Source organism: Microtus oregoni, unplaced genomic scaffold, assembly GCF_018167655.1.
Source record: "Microtus oregoni isolate MIOR12 unplaced genomic scaffold, Mior012 000037F_ref0000500, whole genome shotgun sequence".
NCBI lineage: Eukaryota > Metazoa > Chordata > Mammalia > Rodentia > Cricetidae > Microtus > Microtus oregoni.
Genome location: NW_024543096.1, coordinates 20431987 through 20453680, shown reverse-complemented (window position 1 = coordinate 20453680; position 21694 = coordinate 20431987). Strand labels below are relative to the sequence as shown.

Genomic DNA, 21694 nt, shown 5'->3' with positions numbered 1-21694 from the left:
GCAACAAGAATTCTGGGAAGAGGGAAGTTTCAGGCTGCAGTCATCACCCAGACGGAGAGGAAGCCAGACACAGAGCAAGCAAAATGTGACTGCCTCACCAAAAAAGGTACCAAGCCATGTGGCTAACACAGACAAGAATTGTGGGCTAATATAAGTTATAGGAGTTAGTAAGAAGCCTGACCTAATAGGCCAATGAGTTTATAACTAATGTAGACCTCTGTGTGTTTATTTGGGACTAAACAGCTGTGGGGTCGGGTAGGACAGAAACTTCAGACAACAATCTACTGCATGAAAATATACAATTTCAGTGAGGTCTTCATCACACTAGATACATGACATATACTTCTCAGTGATTTATAATTCAAATGTGATTCCTAGCAAGATTAAGAAATTACTACGTATTTGGACTTTTTAGATCAGTGAAAAGTCATCGAAGTACTAACTGCCAAAAATCGTCAATTAATAGTTTTACAATAAGAACATATTTTGACTGAAGAGATGACTCAAGGAATAAAGTGCTTGCTATACAATCCATCATGACCAGATCCCAAGCATCCATATGAAAGTCAAGGCTGGTAACACATGTCTTTAATTCTAGTGATGGGGAAGCAGACACGGGGGCGGGGGGGTATCCAGGGAGCCAGCCAGTCTAGCTGAAATGGTAAGTTCCAGGTCCGGTGAGAAACCTGTCTCAAAACACAGATATAGAAGATATTGAGGAAGACATCTCAGTGTCAACTTCACACTTACCAACATGGGTAAATGCCCTGCCCTAAACACACACATAAATATTTCAGCAATGTAAATTCAAGGATATTAATCATCTAAAACAAAGGTATAAATATATCCCATTTTTAGAAAGATACATAATTTAACAATAAAAAACTACTAAAATGATTTTTTTAACTTTACATTCCACTCACATTCATATATTCAATACCTCCAATAACCATTCCCTTGTCAAGCTACAGATTTGTTTGTACTAGCTCTTTTTGGCAGAAAGGCAGGCTTCCTGCAGCTACATATACTCAACCCATGAAGTACTTGGCATTCCTGACTGTCTCTTTAAATTGTATCACTCAACTTTCCTATTTCCACGATGCCTAAGAATCAGTTTCTAAGACATTTAGCTGACTTAATATTATATGTGTTAATATAAGTAAATATCTTAAATCCTTGCACTGAGTATTCAAAATGTGATTCACCAGCTCCCACATGTGTGTGTACATTTGGGGTAGCATGGAGGAAGAGCTTTGATTTGTGTTAGTTCTCTTCGGTGTAGGGTTGAAGGACGTTCTGTTATATCTACCTGCTGGGTTATTTCCTCCTCCTCCAAACCCACAAGTTCAGTTCTTTGCTCCTCACTGATCGCAGACCACTGAGCAGCAGTAAAAAGTCAATTGTGTGTAAATCACACCCCATCTGTATCTGATTCAGTAAATAAGTCATTGATAAGGCATCTAAAGGTTGAGACATTTACTCTTTGTGAGTTTCTAGATATTTACTTCTACCAGTTTCCTTCTTGGCAGGTTATGAACGAAAATCTTCACCAGGTCATGTCAGCAGAGACTCTCGGAATGGAAATATTTGGAAGAACATAAGGAAAACTTGCTGCAAGATAGTGGAAAACAGCTGGTTCACGTGTTTCATTGGCATGGTCACTCTGCTCAGCACAGGCACCCTGGTGAGCACTCAGCCTCAGTAAACGTCTTGTGAAAATAACCTCTATGATTATCATTTCAAGATCAACACTATGCCAGATGGCTTTGCCCAGAATACTTAATATAGCTCCAGATTTAATGTTCTGCGATTTGTTATCACTAGAAAATATCTTACATTTTATTAAACAATACGTACAAATGATTCAATATTAAATTTAATATCAATACTATTTTATAATATGAAATTTTGTATCACTGGTCTACCTATGGTAAATGTTATATTTATAATATGTACAAACACTTAGTATTGATGTTAAATTTAAGTATCAAAATTAAATAATAATTTCAAAATTACATATAGTAATGAGAAAAGGAAGTAAAAATAGATAAACTAGATATAATGTACTATATATTAGTTTTATTTTTATTGATTTTATTGAGCTATACATTTTTCTCTGCTCCCCTCCGTTCCTCTGTCCTCCCCTTTCAACCCTCTCCCATTGTCCCCATGCTCCCAATTTACTAATGTCTTTAGTTTATGTCTCAATGCACTTGAGTTGAATTTAATTCCTTATAATCAGAGTTCCTAGAATTATTGTATATTAACATTTAAAAATTTTAATTACAGGCTCTTGAAGATATATATATTGATCAGCGAAAAACCATTAAGATCTTACTGGAATATGCAGACATGATCTTTGCTTACATCTTCATTCTGGAGATGCTTCTCAAGTGGGTAGCTTATGGCTTTAAAGCCTATTTCTCTAACACGTGGTACAAGCTGGACTTCATGGTCGTCCTCGTATGTATTTTTTTAAGAACTATTTTCTGTTTACTCTCAGCATTTCACCTTATTCCTACCTTCTCCCCCAGCACAGCCTCAACATCAGCATAATTTCTATAATTTCCCCATCTGTAATATTTAATTCCTATTCATATCCTGTCACTGCACAACTTGAAATATTCAACATTACAGTTCTAGATCCTTTTAATAATTCACCTGTGAAATTACTGATGAGAACAATTTTATTGAACAGTATCTTGGAAACATCACTAAAAATCTTTAAGTTCTACTGAATTGGCTTTCAAATACGACATCCACACTTTGACTTTTGTGTCGCCATCATCATCCTTCAAGGTGTCAGGGTTTCTCATGCCGCTTCTTAGCTGATATTCTTCCTCTGGCCAAGGTGTAGCTTCTGTTGTTTTCTGCACAGAAATCAAAGTGAAAAGTATAAGGTGGATGTCATTCAATGCACTTCTGTTTGTGGGATCCTATAACAGTCTCTCCTCCTCAGAGCAGAAGATTCTTCCAGACCCTACGTGTGATGAGATCACCTGCTACTCTACTTCACGACCACCCTGTTATTCTCTTGACATCTCATCTACCAGCACTGGCTTTTGAAACACTTCAAATTAGCCAGTGTGACTTCTGTCCTATTGCCTGGTAGTTATCCCACAATCTGGGATTTTGCTAGTATTTTTGTTATAGCTAAAATGAAACCTTTGAAGTCCTTCATCCTTTGCTAGCTAATTAAAACTACAACCATCCCTAGTATTTTCTTTGTCATTTTTTCACCTCAGTAAAACTTAGGAGTGTTAGATAATTTATTCCCTTCTTTGTTTTATGGTTTTTGTTCTTGATTTTATTTTCAATTTGTCTTCTTACACTATAAGATAAGTTCTGTTAGGACAGAATTTTTCTGAATATTATTTTCCCTCCTATCCCCAATGCCTTCTAGGCATACCATATAGCTAATAACATTTACCCAATAACTAGATTACTGTCTATCCTATGAACAACTGTGGAGGCTTTTCTACTTATAATTAATGACTTGCAGTAGGCAACCTGTGTCATCTAAGTCAGTTCTTACCATTAGCCTTATACTCCATAAAACAACAGAAAAAGACACTGCACATATGCTCAATGCTCCCTGGACGCTTATGTACATATGTGTTTCTAAGGCTATCTCAACCATCTTTATAGTACAGAATTAAGAACAAAAAGATATTATTTCTCTATATTGTATTGAAAATATAAGAAGCATATAGATATAATAAAAGTTTGATTATAGCTATACTGATCTTGTTTAATTCTAAGTCCCATATATTAAGTTCTGATGATTTTCTGAATATAAATTTACAAATCATGTAACTTCATACTAATAATTTTATAATTAATTAAATTAATATCTTTCTTCATATCTGGTTTCTGAATTCTTATTTTATATGATACCTTAACCATAATAATTCAGAGGTGAATATGTAAGTATATTCTATATCTTGTTTTAATGAATATATTTTCATTGCCATATTAAAAATGATCTTGTTTTAAACTGAAAAGCAATATAAATATTAATCTTGATCATATTGAATATCAAATTTATAAATCTTTATATAGGTAATGGTATTCATTTATGGAAATGATTACTGTCAAATTATTTTTAAAAAGATTTTAATGAAAATGATATTCTTACAGTTTGTATTATTAAGATACTGTGAAATGTATATTTAAGTGTTTTAAAGGTTGGATGGTAGGTATTGACGTGTCTTTTATTATAAGCACAAAGTTCATGATCACACTCTTTTTTAACGTTTTTCAGGTGTTTTGTCTTAGCTTAATAGGCAAAACTCGAGAAGATCTGAAACCACTCACTTCCCTCAAATTCCTTCGAGCACTCAGAGTTCTGTCTCAGTTTGAAAGGATGAAGGTATGACAGAAGGCTTAAAACTGGGCTGGGAGTTTTCATTTGGGACCATTACATTTCCACGAATTTACAGACTTTATTGTTGCTTTTAACCGTTCTTTTAAAACAGAAAAATAGCATATCACATTTCATGCAAATAAAGAAGCTCTAGCTCTGTTAGTGCTCTCTTAAAGACTTTAGTAGTTGATAATTAGATACAAAATTAACAGTATAAATAAAGATAAGTTACAAGTTGACAGGTTAAATACAGTTTCAGAAACAATGTATTTCTAACCCATATGTGTGTGTGTGTGTATATATATATATATGATATATATATCATCTGTGTGTGTGTGTGTGTGTGTGTGTGTGGTGTGCTTGTAACTGCCAGGAAATAAAACTTCAATCAGTTCATTAACTATTTTAGTATTTCAATGAATTCTTTATTAATTTTATAAATGTTTTGATCACATTCACCCACAACTCTTTCTTTGAACTTCTCCTAGATCCACCCCTATCTCCTTACACCTCCTACCCATATCATGTCTTTTTCCGGTGTTTTATTTAATAACTCATTGACTCTAATTTGTGTATACTTCTGGGTGTGAGAAATCCACTGGAGTACAGCTGACCCACCAAGAGCCACACCCTGAAAGAAAACTGACCCTCGTTCACCAGAAGACATCACTAGCCACAGCTCTTCATTTACTAACAGGGGCTCAGGAACCTCTTGATCCTCTTTTTACTCCATCCTAGAATGTAGACTTGTTTAATCTGTGCTGGCAGCAATGGCTGCTATCAGTTCCTGAGTACAGGTGTCCTGTCATGTCTTAAATACAGTTTCACCCTGGTCTTTCCTCACCAGTGGCTCTTAGAATCCCTCTGCCCCCTTTCTGCCCTGGTTCCTGGGCCGTGGGGAGGAAGAATGGTTTGAATGTTCCATTCGTGGCTGACCACGCCACAGTCACTTAGCCGCTCTCCTCACATTCTCCTGTTGTTTGGGCATTAACTGTTATCCGAGGCATGGAGAGACTTCTTCGGCCATGTCTAAGAGTTGGACTAATCTACAGCAAGAGAAATATAAATTTTTAAGATAGTTTGATACAATGTTCACTTAACAAAATAATAGTAGCAGATTTACATTTAGGACCTGGTCAGACAGCTTTGCAGCACTAAACATGTCTCCTCCTGAGGAGGATACCTTACATCCAACCAGAAATCGGGCAATTATCCCCATAATGCTTACAGCTATTGCACCTTGGCCATATCTTGTTTCACCATTCATTACTGCAGTTCCCAGCACTTGCAGCTTTTTTGAAGGTTTTTAAAGACTTTCCCGCCCCTCCCCCCAGCAGTCTGCATAGCACATTCTGATATAATGATGAAAGCTAATACGGAGGCAGCTTTCAATGACCACCTGATTTCTCTAGATCCTGTGACCAGTGTGTGTGGTGTCTTCTGCAATAGGGTCTCATCATCAAATACTTGTGAGAGACAAAAAGTAATGAGAATACTGGGGCCCTCAGGGTCCAACTACTCAAGAGGAGATATCCCACACATGCCCTAGGCTTTTGGTTTAGCAGCCTATGGCTTCTTGAATAAGCATAATCCCTATGTCGGGTGTCTACAATTAAACTAGTAAATGAATGTATGTAGATAAATATGTATGTGAATACATATATAGAGAGAGATTATAAAATAGTAGGTTTCCATATGGCTTTAGAAACATCCTCTGTGTTAATTGTCCCTCCCCCAGCTCCTATCCAACCCAACATAAACCTCATCCCAATCACTCCTCTTTTGTCCTTCTTATCACCTATGTTCTACTCACCCATCCCATTCCCTTAAGGTCCTTCTTCTCCTTTACCACCAATGGACCCATTTTAGTTCAAATTAAACAATGCAAAGATTCCAGGCTAAGATCACATAAAAGTTTTAGACAACATGTAATGATGATTGTTCTAGATCCGGGTTATCACTCAGCACAGTGTTTCCAGCCCAGTCCATTTACATAGACATCCCATAATTTCATTTTATGGTAGGTAGAGCTGCATGATCAGTGAGCCAATCCATCACCAATATATCCATTTCGGCTTCATATCTCCTGGGCCGTTCATTTATTGTCTCCTTTGTAAGTCCATCCTTTCAAAGATCAAAAGCTTCAAGTCAGTTCTCAGTCCATTCCCTATCACTTTTTATATACTTTCTCCACAGTCTAATTAATGCATTGAGTTTAAGTTATCTTAGCCATTCTAACATCATATACAATCTCAGTGAATGAGTGTGGTCACTGAATAAAAAATTTAGTCTAGTATTTGAACTAATCAGTTTTATTGCCTATCAATGATGTACCAATTTTTTACGTTTAAGGCCTTTTAGTATATTTTTATTAAAATCGACTATCTAGATGATTCTAACACTTTTTTATGAATTATTCAATCTCTGGATATGCATTGTATATGATTCACTATGGCACTATGTTAATGAGTACTTTTAATGTGATCAGACATGAAGACTGTTCTCCCTTCCTGATATAAAACCTTCATTTGTTTATTCTCCAGGTGGTTCTGACAGCTTTGATAAAAACAACATCACCCACTTGGAGTGTGTTTCTGATCTGTCTAATGACCTGGCTGCTTTTCAGTATTATGGGAGTATACTTATTTGCTGGCAAGTTCTACAAATGCATAGATCCAACAAGCGGAGAAGTATTCTTTATACATGAAGTTATGAATAAAAGTCAGTGTGAAAATCTGGTATTTAATGAATCAATGCCCTGGGAGAATGACAAACTGAACTTTGATAATGTTGGAAATGGTTTTCTTTCTCTGTTCCAAGTGGTGAGTATACTTTTTGAACTATTGAAAATCAAATTGACTTTCAATCTAGAGTTCAAACTTGTATTTTGAAGAGAATTTGGGTAATTTATAGATATGGCCATAAAATAGCTGAGCAGTTGTTAACTGATAACAATAATGAGATTCATGCTGTTCTAGTTTTCTTTGAAGATCTAATAAAACACAGTCCTTGCTCTTGTGGGGGAGAAAGTAGGAACAGCAGTGCAGACAGAAGCAAGGAATGGCAGGACTTGGCTCTTTCCTCCCCTGCTCATTTAGTGACAGGATCACAGCCTTTCAGTCTATTGGCTTGCGATGGTCTTCATACTGATTAACATGCTGAGGGATGGGTCCTTGGTTGTCTGATACCAACAAATACGAAGGGTCCACCATTTACAAGTCACGTGAATAAGACCAAAAGCTTTCATGCTTATTAGCATATATTTACAATTCAAAATTAGTTCCTATTTTCTCTCTTATTCTACTGAAACCATGCTAAATAGTTTATGAATATTAATAATTAGATAAATAAATTGGACATGTTAAGTGTCTTAGTTCCACAATGTATGGAAGTGTGGCAAGCCTCATCATTCAGCGTTTTAGAGCACTAAACAAGAAAAAAATGAAGGTTTGATTTTTATTTACCATAAAAAGTTTTCTATAAAATTCATCCATATTTATCTTACTTTCGACAGGCAACATTTAATGGATGGATGGGAATAATGTATTCAGCAGTTGATTCTGTTGATGTAAGTAGCTGACATTTGCAATGTCATTATCAAGACGATAACTTAAGCACAGATCACCAGAGTAATTTATAAGGATTAAGAATTTCAGAGTTGGTGTTTCATGGGCACTGAATATTTTCCCAATAACACATCAACAATTGAGTCTCAGCTATGTCTCTTGAAAGACTGTTATCATTTTCTTCACAATAACTGGACTAAATAAACACATTTAAAAGCCCAAATGAGCAAAGCCATGAATAAGACCATGATACCCTTGCACCAAGAAGCTAGGGAAGCATTTGATTTATGTATTGGGGTTGGGTTTGTTGTCGTCAGTTGTCTGATGAGTCTCACGTTTTAGAAAATTAGCATCCATGTTTTACTAATTTGTTCACGTTCAATTTTAGGTATATATGCAGCCTCTTTATGAACACAGCCTATACATGTACAACTATTTTATCATCTTTGTTATCTTTGGACTATTTCTCCCTCTGAGTATGCTGGTTGGTGTTACTGTTAGCAATTTCAACAAGCAGAAAATTAAGATAAGTATAAATATTCTTTGTATGTGCTTAAAATTAAACAACTTTACAAAATACTTCAAGAATTGTCTTATTGGTTTAATGTCATTGTTACATGTAAAAATATAAGTGAACAATAACTAATGTACTTATATATTGTAAACTTATATATTGTAAAATGTAGTCAGACAAGAGCTAAAGTTAAGAAGTTTCTACATTTATGTGTGTGTTTATAAATAATGGTGTAATGACCTTACTATGTCATTAGACAAATATATGCGTACATCCAGAAAAAAGTCCTATTCTTGAAATAGAGTCTGTCTGACTATTGTTTGATATAAGGAGATGATAGTCTTCAAAGCATTTTTGTGATCAAGTACAAGACACAAATGATGATATATGGTGATTAAATGTATTTCAGATTTGGTATTGCACAAACAAGGAAATCTTTCCAGAAATATACAAAATCAATGAGCTCTAATTGGTCAAACTGGATCAATTTCAAGATACTTCTCTCTCTACCTACAGTCATCATCAGCTCTGTCCAAATAGCGAGTGTGTGTGTGTGTGTGTTCACATATATATGCATATGTATGTATCCACATTTGCCTATCCATATAGAAACCAAAAGTTAACTTTGACAGAGCTCACCAAACTAGCCAGTGCACTGCAGGGATCTGTCTCTGCTTCTGCCTGCAACCTTGAGATTACCTGTGAGGTCCTCCTACAGGCTTTTGTCAGTTCTTAGACTCTCAGAATCATCCCTTTGTTTACAAGGCAAGCGCCTTGCCCCAGGCATCTCCCTAGCCATAGACAAGTTCCATACATCAATGTGTTCTAAACCTTTAGAGTCATAACCAGCATGGATCCAGCCTAAGTTAGAAAGCTCTTTTTTAAGTAGAGAAAGTTGCAGATCATAAAACGGATGCAGAGGCATGTTCAGCACATGGGTCTGCTACTCAGAAGGAGCTGAAAGCTAATTGACAACCTATAATTTGAGTCGATGCTGCAGCAGCCTAGGACTGCCCCACAATGGGACAATATATTAGGGTTTGTTTCTGGATTTCATGATGGTGGTACATGCCAGTTCTAGTGACGAGATTTTGACTCAAAAAATAAACAATGACTATTCCTAGATTAAAGACACTCTTCACTTTATATATTGTTATGAGATACTGAAATTAGCACTAAAAACACAAAAATGAATCAGCTGTTAGATAAGAGTGCTATACTTTCAGAATTATGTATAAGAATCTTTCAGTTGCATTTGTAAAATAAGACAATAACTGAATTTATTCAAATGCAAATCGATCCAATTCTAATTTTATTTATTCCTTCTTGTTAAAAGACTCAAATGTTATTTGTTGAAGTCAGTTCTTACAGTGGGCCTTCTCTATCTCTAACAAAAAATAGAAAAGTATAATGCAGATGATTGAACATCATGTATCCTGTGTATTTCATATGAATTTTCATATAGAAATATCAAAAGTTGACTAAGTAAAGAATGATGACCAGGTCTCTGAAGTACACATCAGTAAAGGAAAGAATTAGATGAAATGCAATTCGATTTTCATATATTTTATTTATTTATTTATTTACCAGGGAGGATCAAATATCTTTATAACAGTAAAACAGAAAAAGCAGTACTGGGCACTGAAGAAGCTCCTGTATGAAGACCCTCAGAGACCAGCACCCCGTCCCATAGTAAGAAAATATTATTTTAAATTAAATAAATAAATTTATTGGTAATAGAGTGCTTTCCTAACTAACCCTATCACCATGATGCTCGATCCCTATCACCATAAATAAGTAAACCTCTTTACCAAAAAGTAAATATAAGTTTATTCATTATCTTTTTTAAAAAGTTAAAAATGTGTGTTATTAACAAATATGTTAGGTGTAGTGGGGCATGCCTCTAATCCCAGCACTTGGGAGGTAGAAGCAGGAATATGAGGAGGTCATGGCCAGTCTTCACAACATAGCAAGTCTAAGACAAGCGTAGGTCACATTATCCTGTCTCAAAATATAGAGATAAATACAGTATGTATGTATATAATCTTTTGACACAATTATAAAATATATTCTTTGACAAAGAATTCACATGTTCCTTATTGTATTATTTTGAGAGGGAACTTGTAGAATCCAGAACTATGTATATATTTATATAAGTAACTTGTTAATCGATATTGCACCTTTCTTCCACTACAGAACAAGATCCAAGGCTTCATTTTTGACCTAGTAACACATCGTGTCTTTAATGTTATCATCATAGTTCTTATCTGTTTCCAAGCAACAACCATTATGATACAAAATGATGAGCAGAGTCCACAAATGGTAGCTGCCATCTACTGGATGAACTCCGTTTTTGTTGTGCTGTTCACTCTGGAATGCATACTGAAGCTCACTGCCTTCCACTGCCACTATTTCACCGATGTGTGGAATGTTCATGATTTTACAGTGATTGTTTTCTCCATTACAGGTGAGGTTTGTTTCTGTCAAATTTTCTATATAGAGTTAATTCAGTCGATCACAATGCCTACCAAGATAGTGACCCTTCAGAAGCAAAATGATGAGACTATTTTCTTCCTCAAAAGAGTGAATTACTGTTTGTAATATATATTTTTCTTTATATATTTCATGTGTTAGAAAGCTTAAAGTATCTGTCACAAACACATGATACCTGCTTGGTAACCTGTAGTTTGTGACATTCAAGGCTGCAAGGAGAAGGAGCTCTGTATTTTAAAGTGGCACTCACTAAGATTTCTTGCTTCCAAATTTAAAAAAAAAAATCCAACCATTGCAGCATTAGAATTTTAGGATTTAAAGGATTTTTGTTACTAGTTTCATAGTTTTAGGGTTTAATGAATTTGTCTCTAATTTTCTCTTCCTTGGGTAATCTCACTCTTTGTTGACTAATACATTCCATTAATCCTCTTGCCAAATAGGTCGGGCTCTGCATATAAAGGTTAGAAATAACTTGTATACGTACCTAAATTACAGACTCTCAAAGGATACATGTGCACAGCAGTACACGCGCATACTGCTGTTGTGTAAGAAGCAGGAGTGCTAAAGCACATATAGAGGGAAGGGTACCTTGTCAGTAAATGATGGTCAGAGAAAACATCATATAAGAAGCAAATTTAAACAAAGACATACTAGGTAAGGACATAGACAGTCACTGCGTCTAGGACAAAATGATTTCAGGAATCATTTTGCTTCTGTATAAGCAGAATGTGAGCTCCATGAGAGTAGATAACGTTTAAGAATTCATGATGTTAGATACTGCACCTAAGGCTCGGGGATCCTTACAGAAGAGGAATCAGTAAGTTTGTAAGAGCTAGAGGATCAGGAAGTTGGATGTGTCTCCTAGAAATGTCAGAAACCACACCCATAAAGTCTCCCCACTATGACTGTCTAAACATGGCTGAACAAGGATGCTAGACATGCTCTGGGGGTAAGTCAAAGAGATCTTGATCCTACACAAAGAACTACAGACAACTAAGGATTGTTGAGAGTGAAATAGTCTTTCCCAAGGAAGAGCACATCAGTTGGTGACCCAATACCAAATGGCCAGCCCTGAAAACATACATGCTATAATATTATACAGACGGAGCAGGTTATATTTATTTATTTAGGTGTGTGTGTGTGTGTGTGTGTGTGTGTCTAACAACAATTACTGAAAAAAGAGGCCATGAATTTGAAAGAGAGTAATGCAAGGTATATGGGAGGGTTTAGATGAAGGAAAGGGAAGAGAAATTAAAGTGATTAGATTTCGGGGACCAGCTTTAACAAAAAGACTTCTTGCCAGGGTAGGGGCATTGGGATTTAGAAATATAGTAAAGAATATGAAGACACATTTAAAAATAATAAAACAGAAACATATAGAATAGTACCAGGAGAGAATTCCAGTGAATACTGAAATCGCCCATGTTTAATTTCCAATTTCTTAAAGTACCCCTAACCACAAAAGGTAGGTGTAAGACAAAAAAAAAGGTGCTTTAACAGGGTACAAGGAAATGAATAGACCAAGTGAAGGTCACAGGCTTAGTCTGCTGTTGCAAGAACAAAACAAGTCACACTCACACCCTAGACCAAAATATTCTGTAAGCAAACCTCTCCCTGGGTGGAATCCAATGCTCTCATCTTAAAGGAACTTGAACCTTAGTCTTTTGTTTGAAGCAGAAACATATCTGCTTCTCTATTCCTGAAATGCAAGGGCTGGCTATTAGCCACACCTGTTGACAATATCCTTGAGGATAAAGAACTCTCTGGTCAAAATCTAGGTGGGACCTTTGTGGGAGGTAGAAACACAATAACCTTGAAGGAATTTACATAAATCCCAACTCTGACCTTTGGTCATTGTTGACATAGGCTCACAGTTTTGGGCCTCCCACAATTAGATTATAATCTCAAAAAATTAAAGAAAAACTTTTAAAGGTCTAATGATATTAACCAGGACTTTCATCACAGAAAACATAAACTACCCACCTGAAAGCACTTTAGCCCTTTCGGAATTGTCAGTACTTTCAGGAGAATAGTGAATTCATGCCACCGACTACTGAAAGAAGGACTGTGCGAAGATTAATAGAAAGATACAGAGAGCTGGAAGAAAACAATTACAGAACGACAATGAAGGGGAAATCAGTCCGTGAGAAAGCGATTAAAGCCTGATGCTCCACTCTTCTGGCCCCAGGCACTGATGCAGGCATCTGTAGTCAAGTAAAGAGTATGGTTGAGTTGAGTTGAGATTGTGGAAGCCTGGGGGGAGTCCTTTATTGAGAGAGAGGCTGAGGTGAACGGGCTGGAACCATTTAGTAAAGCCTTCATCTGACTAGAAAGGATGAGGACGGTGTGGAACACAAAGCCAGGGCATAGGAAAGGACTGAGTGGAACAGCACGATCCAGAGAGTCAGAATCTGACCTCTTAATAAAAAGATTGAACAAAATCTGCCTGCGAGTCCCACTGAGAAGGTACAAAGATCCTTATTCTGCTTTTGGCCTGAGAAATGTAGAGGGAAGGAGAATATGCCTTCTTCACTTTTGACAGTGTTTCATGGAAAATCATGTCATCAGGAGAACAGATTTTAGATAAGGTGCTTAATTTCCTGGTGATGAGCATGTGGATGAATTTGTGCGTGGTGAAATGAAGATGCTTTTTGAATAATGGAAGATCTTGGGAGACTGGGGAGAAAGGGGATTTTGGCTAGGGTGAGAGTCACTAACATACTTTAGAAGGAATATAGACATGACGGAACCTCACAAAAATGCCATCTTATCGGGTCGGCATTTTAACAAAAGTGTCAGCCATGATCCCTTCTCTCAAAAAACAGAGCAAAGCCTCATGACACTTCTCAACCAAAACCCAGTGTGACATTATAAGGAAATGCTTACAACTTCTACTCATATTTAAAGTTCTTTGGCCTGAAATACTACTTATAAAAGAAACAAAATAGATTACAATTTATGATTCGCTGAATGTTATACATTTTATACCTATAGTTATCAATAATGTCTTCTTGACTTGCATCGTTAATAGCTATCATAAGTTAATGGATTATGAAATCTTTGTGAGAAATTATATTATGCATCTCCCAATATTTACATGATACATTTTTAAGGCATTCAGTATAAAATTGAGCAAAATTCCTTAATTCAGAAATATTCGGAAAAATTTTGATTATTGACCTAAAGTGTACATTTGGTCATCTGTGATTTCAGAAGTACCTTGAAAGTGTGGAAAAAATGTCTTCAGAATTTGGTAAGTAGCCTAGTCATTGCTACAGTTAGTATTTAGCTCATCCAATGTTTAACATGCTGTTACGTGAGCTATGTTAAGGGAGGGATTGACGGTAGGTTCATGATCCATAGAAAAATAGAGTGCTTGCAAAATAAATGATGTTTTCTGTACATGGTTGCATTTGGGTAATTTTGTTGCCTACTTGTATCTCTTCTCACACTAAGGATTGTTGCTGCCTGTGACAATAGGACAACACTTGGTGCCTCCTTCATTTGTGCAACTGATACTTCTCTCTCGGGTCATCCACATCCTCCGTCCCGGGAAAGGACCAAAGGTGTTCTATGATCTGATGCTACCGTTGCTGCTGTCACTCCCTGCATTGCTGAACCTTAGTCTTCTCATCTTCCTGGTCATGTTCACCTATTCCATCTTCGGAATGTACAACTTTGCCTATGTTAAGAAAGAAGCTGGATTTAATGACGTGTCCAACTTTGAGACCTTTGGAAGCAGTATGCTCTGTCTCTTTCAAGTTACAACATTTTCTGGTTGGGATGGCATGCTGCATGCAATTTTCAACAGTCAATGGTCTGACTGTGATCCTGATAAAATTAATCCTGGCACCCAAGTCAAGGGAGATTGTGGGAGCCCTTCTCTTGGGATTTTTTATTTTGTCAGTTACATCCTCATATCATGGCTGATCATTATTAATATGTACATTGTGTTGATCATGGAGTTTCTGAGCATTCCTTATAAGAAAAAACACAGGACCTTGAGCGAAGATGACTTTAAGAAATTCTTCCAGGTATGGAACAGGTTTGACCCTGATAGGACCCAGTACATAGACTCTAGCAAGCTTTCAGATTTTGCAGCTGCTCTAGATCCACCTCTTTTCATGGCAAAACCGAACAAGGGCCAGCTTGTGGCTATGGATCTCCCTATGGCTGCAGGAGACAGAATTCATTGCCTTGACATCTTACTTGCCTTTACAAAAAGAGTGATGGGGAAAGATGAGAGAGTGGAGAAAATGCTTTCAGAGATAGAGTCCGGGTTTATCTTAGCAAACCCTTTCAAAATCACATACGAACCGATTACAACCACTTTGAAACGCAAACAGGAGGCAGTTTCAGCAACCATCATCCAGCGTGCGTATAAGAGTTACCGTTTAAGGCAAACTGACAAAAACACATCAGATATCCCTGTAATAGATGATGACAGAGATGATATCGCTTCTAAAGGTGTCCGTTCTGACAAAATCAAGGAAAAGACATCTATTCAAACCCACATCTAATTTCAATTCTCATTCCTGACTTCTTCCCACATCTCCCAAACACTTAAAGTTTAACTAAGTATGAGTACTGATCGCAGAGTAGAGAAAATAATTACATGTTTCTGTGCCCACACATCTCATCTCCAGGCCAAACTCATGTTCATGTTCTGTAGTAATAAGGGTGGCGGGGCTGCGTCCCCAGAACCCCGGCTGCCTGGCTAGCTTATGCCCGAAATAACAACACACAAACTGTATTCATTTAATCACTGCTTGGCCCATTTCTATCTAGCCTCTTCTAGGCTAATTCTCACATATTAATTTAGCCCATTTCTAATCATCTGTGTAGCGCCCCTAGGTGCGCTTACTGGGAAGATTCTAGCCTATGTCCATCCTGGGTCGGAGCTTCATCGCGTGTGTCTGCCTGGGCGCTGGGAGCATGGCGTCTCTCTCTGAGGCGTCTGCTCCCAAGAGGAGAGCTGTGGAGTCTGAGCTCACTTCCTCTTCCTCCCAGCATTCTGTTCTGTTTACTCCTCCCACCTATCTTCTAACCAATGAGGGCCAAGCAGTTTCTTTTTATTTAACCAATGACCTTCCTCCATCATTGTTCAGTCTGCCCTATACATCAGGGCCAAAAGCACCTCAGTATTGGTACAGTTAGCTAAAGCAGATTACTGTTGTAGTTTGGCTATTTAATTTTTTCAACATGCCTTGTCTGTTGGTGTCTCTAGTGGAAGATGAGGGGGAGGAGATGGGAAGAAATGACAGTAAAATTCAACAGCTAAATATTTTTCCTTTTCTATCTTATATGTGATTTTACAGGCTAGGTCACCACTCCTGGGACTTAGTTTCAAATATGTGATACTTCCTTAGATTGAGATTTTGCTTCTGAAATAGGAAGTACTGGATTAAATCAGAAACTTACATAAATAAATGCTTCTGACAGTAAGGGAAAATGCAGTTCTTCAGAAAGTGCCTTTGAGTTCAGTCATAGAGACTTTAGGGCTAATTTGTAACAAATACTTCTTAAGTTTGGCTGAACACCTCTTTTTGCTTTTCTTTCTTCTTCGCTTTTCGTATGCTTGCTTGCTTGGTTCTGTTGTGGTAGTGGTGGTGGTTTCACAGTAGTTGTTTAGTTCTGATTAGTGTATGTTGCTTCATTGCTTTTGGATTCCTGGTTCCTCATCACTCTGGCACTCTGTGCATAAGGTCCAGCTCAGCTACAGATTAGATTCATAGAGCAAGAAGCATAGAAGAACCTACACATTGAACCTACATTTTCTGTATTTTCTTTACATTTATACTTTTGTAAAAGTACACATTTACTAAATAGATATAATAGATATAAAGGTTAATGGACTAAAGCTTCACCTCATTATAAAAACTGATGTATTTTTTACCATTTATTCACAGCAGATGCATGCTATCACATAAATTAGAAGGGTTGAAGGGAACCAGTGTGCCTAGGGATTTTCAGTGCCCTAACCCTTAATTAGGAAACTGGTCAATTGAAAGTTCTTTTCATTGCACTTTGTATTTGCTGTAACTTAAAAAGTAGAGTGATCCTTAAAACAATGAGGACTATGAAATAATAGACAAAACTAAGTTGGTATTTTATAACATCATTGTACGTAAATTAATTTTAATCGCTCATTTATCTTTCCCTTGTCATTTGTTTTATATATTGTCATACATATAAGTGCTCACAAAATGTTTTATATTTGAGAATCTGTAAAATAAAAGATTAATTTTCACTACTGACATCAATATAAATAGTTGATTTTTACTTATTCATAAAATTGTTTACTTCCATTCCTGTAGTTGAGACTCTGATATTTATTCCATTTATATGAAAACTGATTTCACTGTGCCTATGAAGTCCTTCAGAATTAGCCAGAAAGAAAAAACATATTCTGTTGACTTACAAAGCAAGCTTTAAATGTGTTTTATGACACTTGGTGCAATTATATCCTAGAGATTGTAATTTGGGATTAATGCATGATCTTCAGCAACTTCTGTTATCCACTTCCGCTCCTCAGAAACTTAGTAAATTAACCAATGTACCTTGAAAGATCACCTAAGTAAATGTAATTTCAGAGTCCGGTGGGTTATTTTGACAGAAGTATTTCCCTTTCACGGTTCTCTCCGTCGTGTGATGGAGACAAGAAAGGCGTGGGAGGTTTAACTGGTGACAGCTGGCGTATTATCTCAACTTCTCGGATTTCCAATTCCTGGGAATGCCTTAATGTGGAAATTGCTGCAGATACTAAAACTGAATTGTGACTGGCTTTGCTTCCATAAATCCCACGAAGACCACACACTAATTTGAGTTTAATATCATTTTGCTATTACTTATAAAGAATGGTAAGCAATAATCACCCAAAATTGCAGGAAGGTGAAGGACTGTTGCCATATGTTCTACTTTTGAGATACTGCAAACATAATAAATGCCTCCTGTTAAGCACTCTTGGCTTTGTTCATTTTTATATTATAGGTTTGTAAGCCAGATTAGCAAATTTGATTAGTAAATGTTTGCATAATATTTACAAAGTAATTTATTCATTTTTTCATTCTCATGACTTGAGTGAAAATCACTGTGTTGCCCGTGGATCTCTGATGTTTAGGTGTCAGGGTTTGATCAGCTATCACATCTGTGAAAGAACAAACTGGGATTTTACTGACTCACACTGTATTTGAGATTCATTTAGTATAATCTCTGTATTTAGTCTTCTGTCTTACTAACATAGGATGTATTTCCGTTTTAATTAGAGGCTTATCAATTGTAAGGGCTTTCTAGAAAACAATTTTTATTCTATTGGTTTCCCCATTTCCTTTTATTAGTTTTATCGATTGTTGGTATAAGGCCTCTTGTTGGTTCCTGTTGCGGGAGGTCCTCCCACTCCTCCAGCCTATCACCACTGAGGTACCAGCCCATTGGGGCGTGGTTTCTCTCCCTTTAAAAAAGCGGCCACTTCCCTCTCCGCTCTCTCTTCACTTCCTGCTCCACCTGCGACTAGACTCCTTTCCTGGTTGCGTAGAGGGCTGTTGCCTGGGACAGTGATCTGTAAGTTTTTTCCCCTTTAAATAAATACCACCCTAATAATCATAACCCCGAATTGGTGTGGCATTGTTTGTGATTTACGCCTTCATTTTGGCGCCCAACGTTTGGTTTTAGAACCTCTCCTTTCCCCACTCGCAGCCGCGAGTTCGGCTTGGCGGCCCCAAGTTCGGCTTGGCGGCTGCGGGCTTGGCGGGCTCTAGTTCGGCTTGGCGGGAGCCCTCCCCTTCCTCAGCCGCCAGCTGCCTTGGACTCCCCACGTGGATTTAAACTCCACAGGCCCCCATAGTCTCTGGCCGCGTGGTTTGCTCTTTTCTGAGTCATTTTTAAATCTCCCTTGCAAGTACAGCTCTTAAGTGGCACGAACCAGAGCACGTGGTTGCTGAAAGCTGCAACCCCTCAGGGTGACTTGTTCCGTCTCAGGAATTGATTTAATTACATTTACTTTGTTGAGAAACTTGCATTTTCCAGTTTTTAACATCTACTAAGGCACTGAAACAGGACCATGTTTTCACCGCGACTCTGCAACAGCGCCACCTGCTGGATAATAGGTAATATTGCAGTTTTTGTTTCTAACGCAAATTTTACTGCTTTGTTTTCACTAATACAATGGATTAGTAAATTTATATTTACTAATACAATGAATTACATCATACAAGGTTTATATGATTATGGGGATACCTTAATTTGCTTGTTACTAGCCTTCAGTTTTCTTTTCCATATTCTATCATTAAGGAAGAATATGGCACTCCTAAGAACGATTGAATCTTTACGTACTAATAATGAACAGAAGAATATGGCACTCCTAAGAACGATTGAATCTTTACGAACTAATAATGAACAACTAATTGACAGGATTAAAATTATTGAAAATCAGAGGTTATCTGAACAAGTGGATACTATGACAGACAAAATTGATTCCATATCCAAGGGTATTAGAAAGTTACCTGAAAGGGTTCAGGCTGTTGAATTTGACGTTCAGACTTTATCACAAAGTTTTGATAAGGTAACAGACAGAATGTACCTCCAAGATGGGAATCTACATGATATACAAGAAAAGTTTAAGGAGGACATGTTATCTTTGAAGGAAAAAATTAAAGCTTTGGAATCACAGGTGCAGAATGGGGACCAAAAAATTGATACATCAGTGAAATCACTGGAAATATATACAGGTCAGGAGATTCAGGATTTAAGAGAGACAATGATAAAAAGATTTGAAAAGATTGGGGAAATTTTTGCAGCTGGTGAACAGAGTAAGGAGGCACAAGGACAGGATACAAGGCCTCCACCAGCTATTAGAACTGGCTTACCCAGGGTTCTAGTGACATACCCTATACTTAATTCTGAAAAAGCATCAACTTCTAAAGGCTCAAAGGGAGTCAGAGAAGCTAGATGGACACCAATAGCAATGAATGATCTGAAAGAAATTAAGCAAGCTGTTGTTAATTTTGGCTTGCACAATGCATATGTAAAGGAAATGATAAGGACTTGGGCTTCTAATGCTAGAGCTACTCCCCATGATTTCCATCAGTTAGTGTCTGCAGTTTTAGATAATGGACCTTCCTTGATGTTTGGAATTTATTTCAGAGAAGAATCCAAACATATGGAACAGCAAGGAAGAGCAAAAGGTATTGAGGTTTCCCAAGATCAAATTCTTGGTGCAGGAGAATATGCTGATCCACAGGTCCAAGCTCTTTATGACGATGAAGTACTGTGTCTATGTCACCAAGCAGCTTTAAATGCTTGGAATAGGATACAAGATCCAGCAAAAAGGGTTGAATCATATACCAGAATTAGGCAGGGACAGAGAGAACCCTTTATTGACTTTTTGCAAAGATTAATTAAGGCTCTGGACATAGGGGTAACAGACCCAGAAGCTAGACGAATACTTCTTGAATCTCTAGCTTTTGAGAATGCAAACATAGAATGCAAAAAGATAATTGGGCCTTTAAAGTCTAGATCAGCACCTATGGATGAATGGATTCAGCATACGATGAATGTTGAGACGTTTAGATATAATGATGAATCTTGGGTAGGAGAAGCGATTTCCAAAGCAATGAGGAGACATCAAACTGCCAGGTGTTTTAATTGTGGTAAATTAGGACATTTGCAAAGGAATTGCAGGCAAAGAATTTCTAGGAATAATATCTCTTCTGGGAATGACAAAAATAGGAGACCTCGGCCTTCAGGTATATGTAGGAGATGCGGTAAAGGCAGGCATTGGTCCAACGAATGTAGGTCAACAACAGACAGACGGGGCAATCCGATATCATCGGGAAACTCCTTGGGGGGCCTCTCACAGGCCCCCAAGCCAACAGTGGCCCAGTCATTCCCAGTCACAGTGGAGAACGTGCCTCACCAAGAAAATTAAAAGCTCCAATTTCTGCTGTAAAAAGTAATACTGGTCTAAATGAAGAATTACGTGTGGAGGATGAGTCAAAAAACCCAATAGGACAGAGTAAACGTATATTTTGGCAGACTTCTATTAATGATCAAAGACCAAAGCTAAGAGTCTGTATAAATGGCACTTTTATTGAAGGCTTATTAGATACAGGTGCGGATGTAAGTATCATTACCCCAGAATCTTGGCATCCGAATTGGCCTCTTCAAGAGGTAGATGTTCAGTTCCTGGGAATTGGAACCCTATCTCGTGTAAAACAAAGCACAAGATGGGTTGAATGCATAGGGCCCGAAGGGCAAATAGGAAGACTAAGGCCATATATAGCCAATATTGCCATAAATTTATGGGGCCGTGACCTGCTACAGCAATGGAATACCCAGATTAACATTCCTGTATTTCCAGGAACTCATAATTCTGGGAAGGATATGATGAGGTATTATGGAAAAAGGCCACCAGCCATTCAGGCTGTACAAGAACATACAGCAAATACCAAACCTTTAGAGGTACCAACGGCCCTACCTTTAAAATGGCTAACTGAGAAGCCAATATGGACCAAACAATGGCCTCTAGCTGAAGGTAAACTACAGGCATTGGAACAGCTGGTGCAAGAGCAACTAGATGCTCACCATATTGAAGAATCAACCAGCCCTTGGAATTCTCCTGTGTTTGTTGTAAAAAAGAAATCTGGTAAATGGAGAATGGTGACAGATCTAAGAGCTGTCAACAAAGTAATTCAACCTATGGGCCCACTACAATCTGGAATTCCTTTGCCTTCTCTGTTACCAAAAGGATGGCCTCTT

At 37.4% G+C, this 21694-nt stretch overlaps 1 protein-coding gene across 1 annotated transcript in view; it reads left to right on the top strand.

The window, feature by feature from the left end:
* Scn7a (sodium voltage-gated channel alpha subunit 7) overlaps positions 1–15588 on the top strand; it is a 64242-nt gene extending 48654 nt beyond the window's left edge. The window contains exons 17-25 of the mRNA XM_041631544.1: positions 1530–1684; positions 2290–2463; positions 4265–4372; positions 6910–7188; positions 7881–7934; positions 8321–8458; positions 10034–10138; positions 10643–10913; positions 14396–15588. Coding sequence (XP_041487478.1) covers positions 1530–1684; positions 2290–2463; positions 4265–4372; positions 6910–7188; positions 7881–7934; positions 8321–8458; positions 10034–10138; positions 10643–10913; positions 14396–15459 — 2348 coding nt within the window. The 3' untranslated portion in view covers positions 15460–15588. The remainder of the gene's footprint in view (positions 1–1529; positions 1685–2289; positions 2464–4264; positions 4373–6909; positions 7189–7880; positions 7935–8320; positions 8459–10033; positions 10139–10642; positions 10914–14395) is intronic.
* Positions 15589–21694: the final 6106 nt, after the last annotated feature.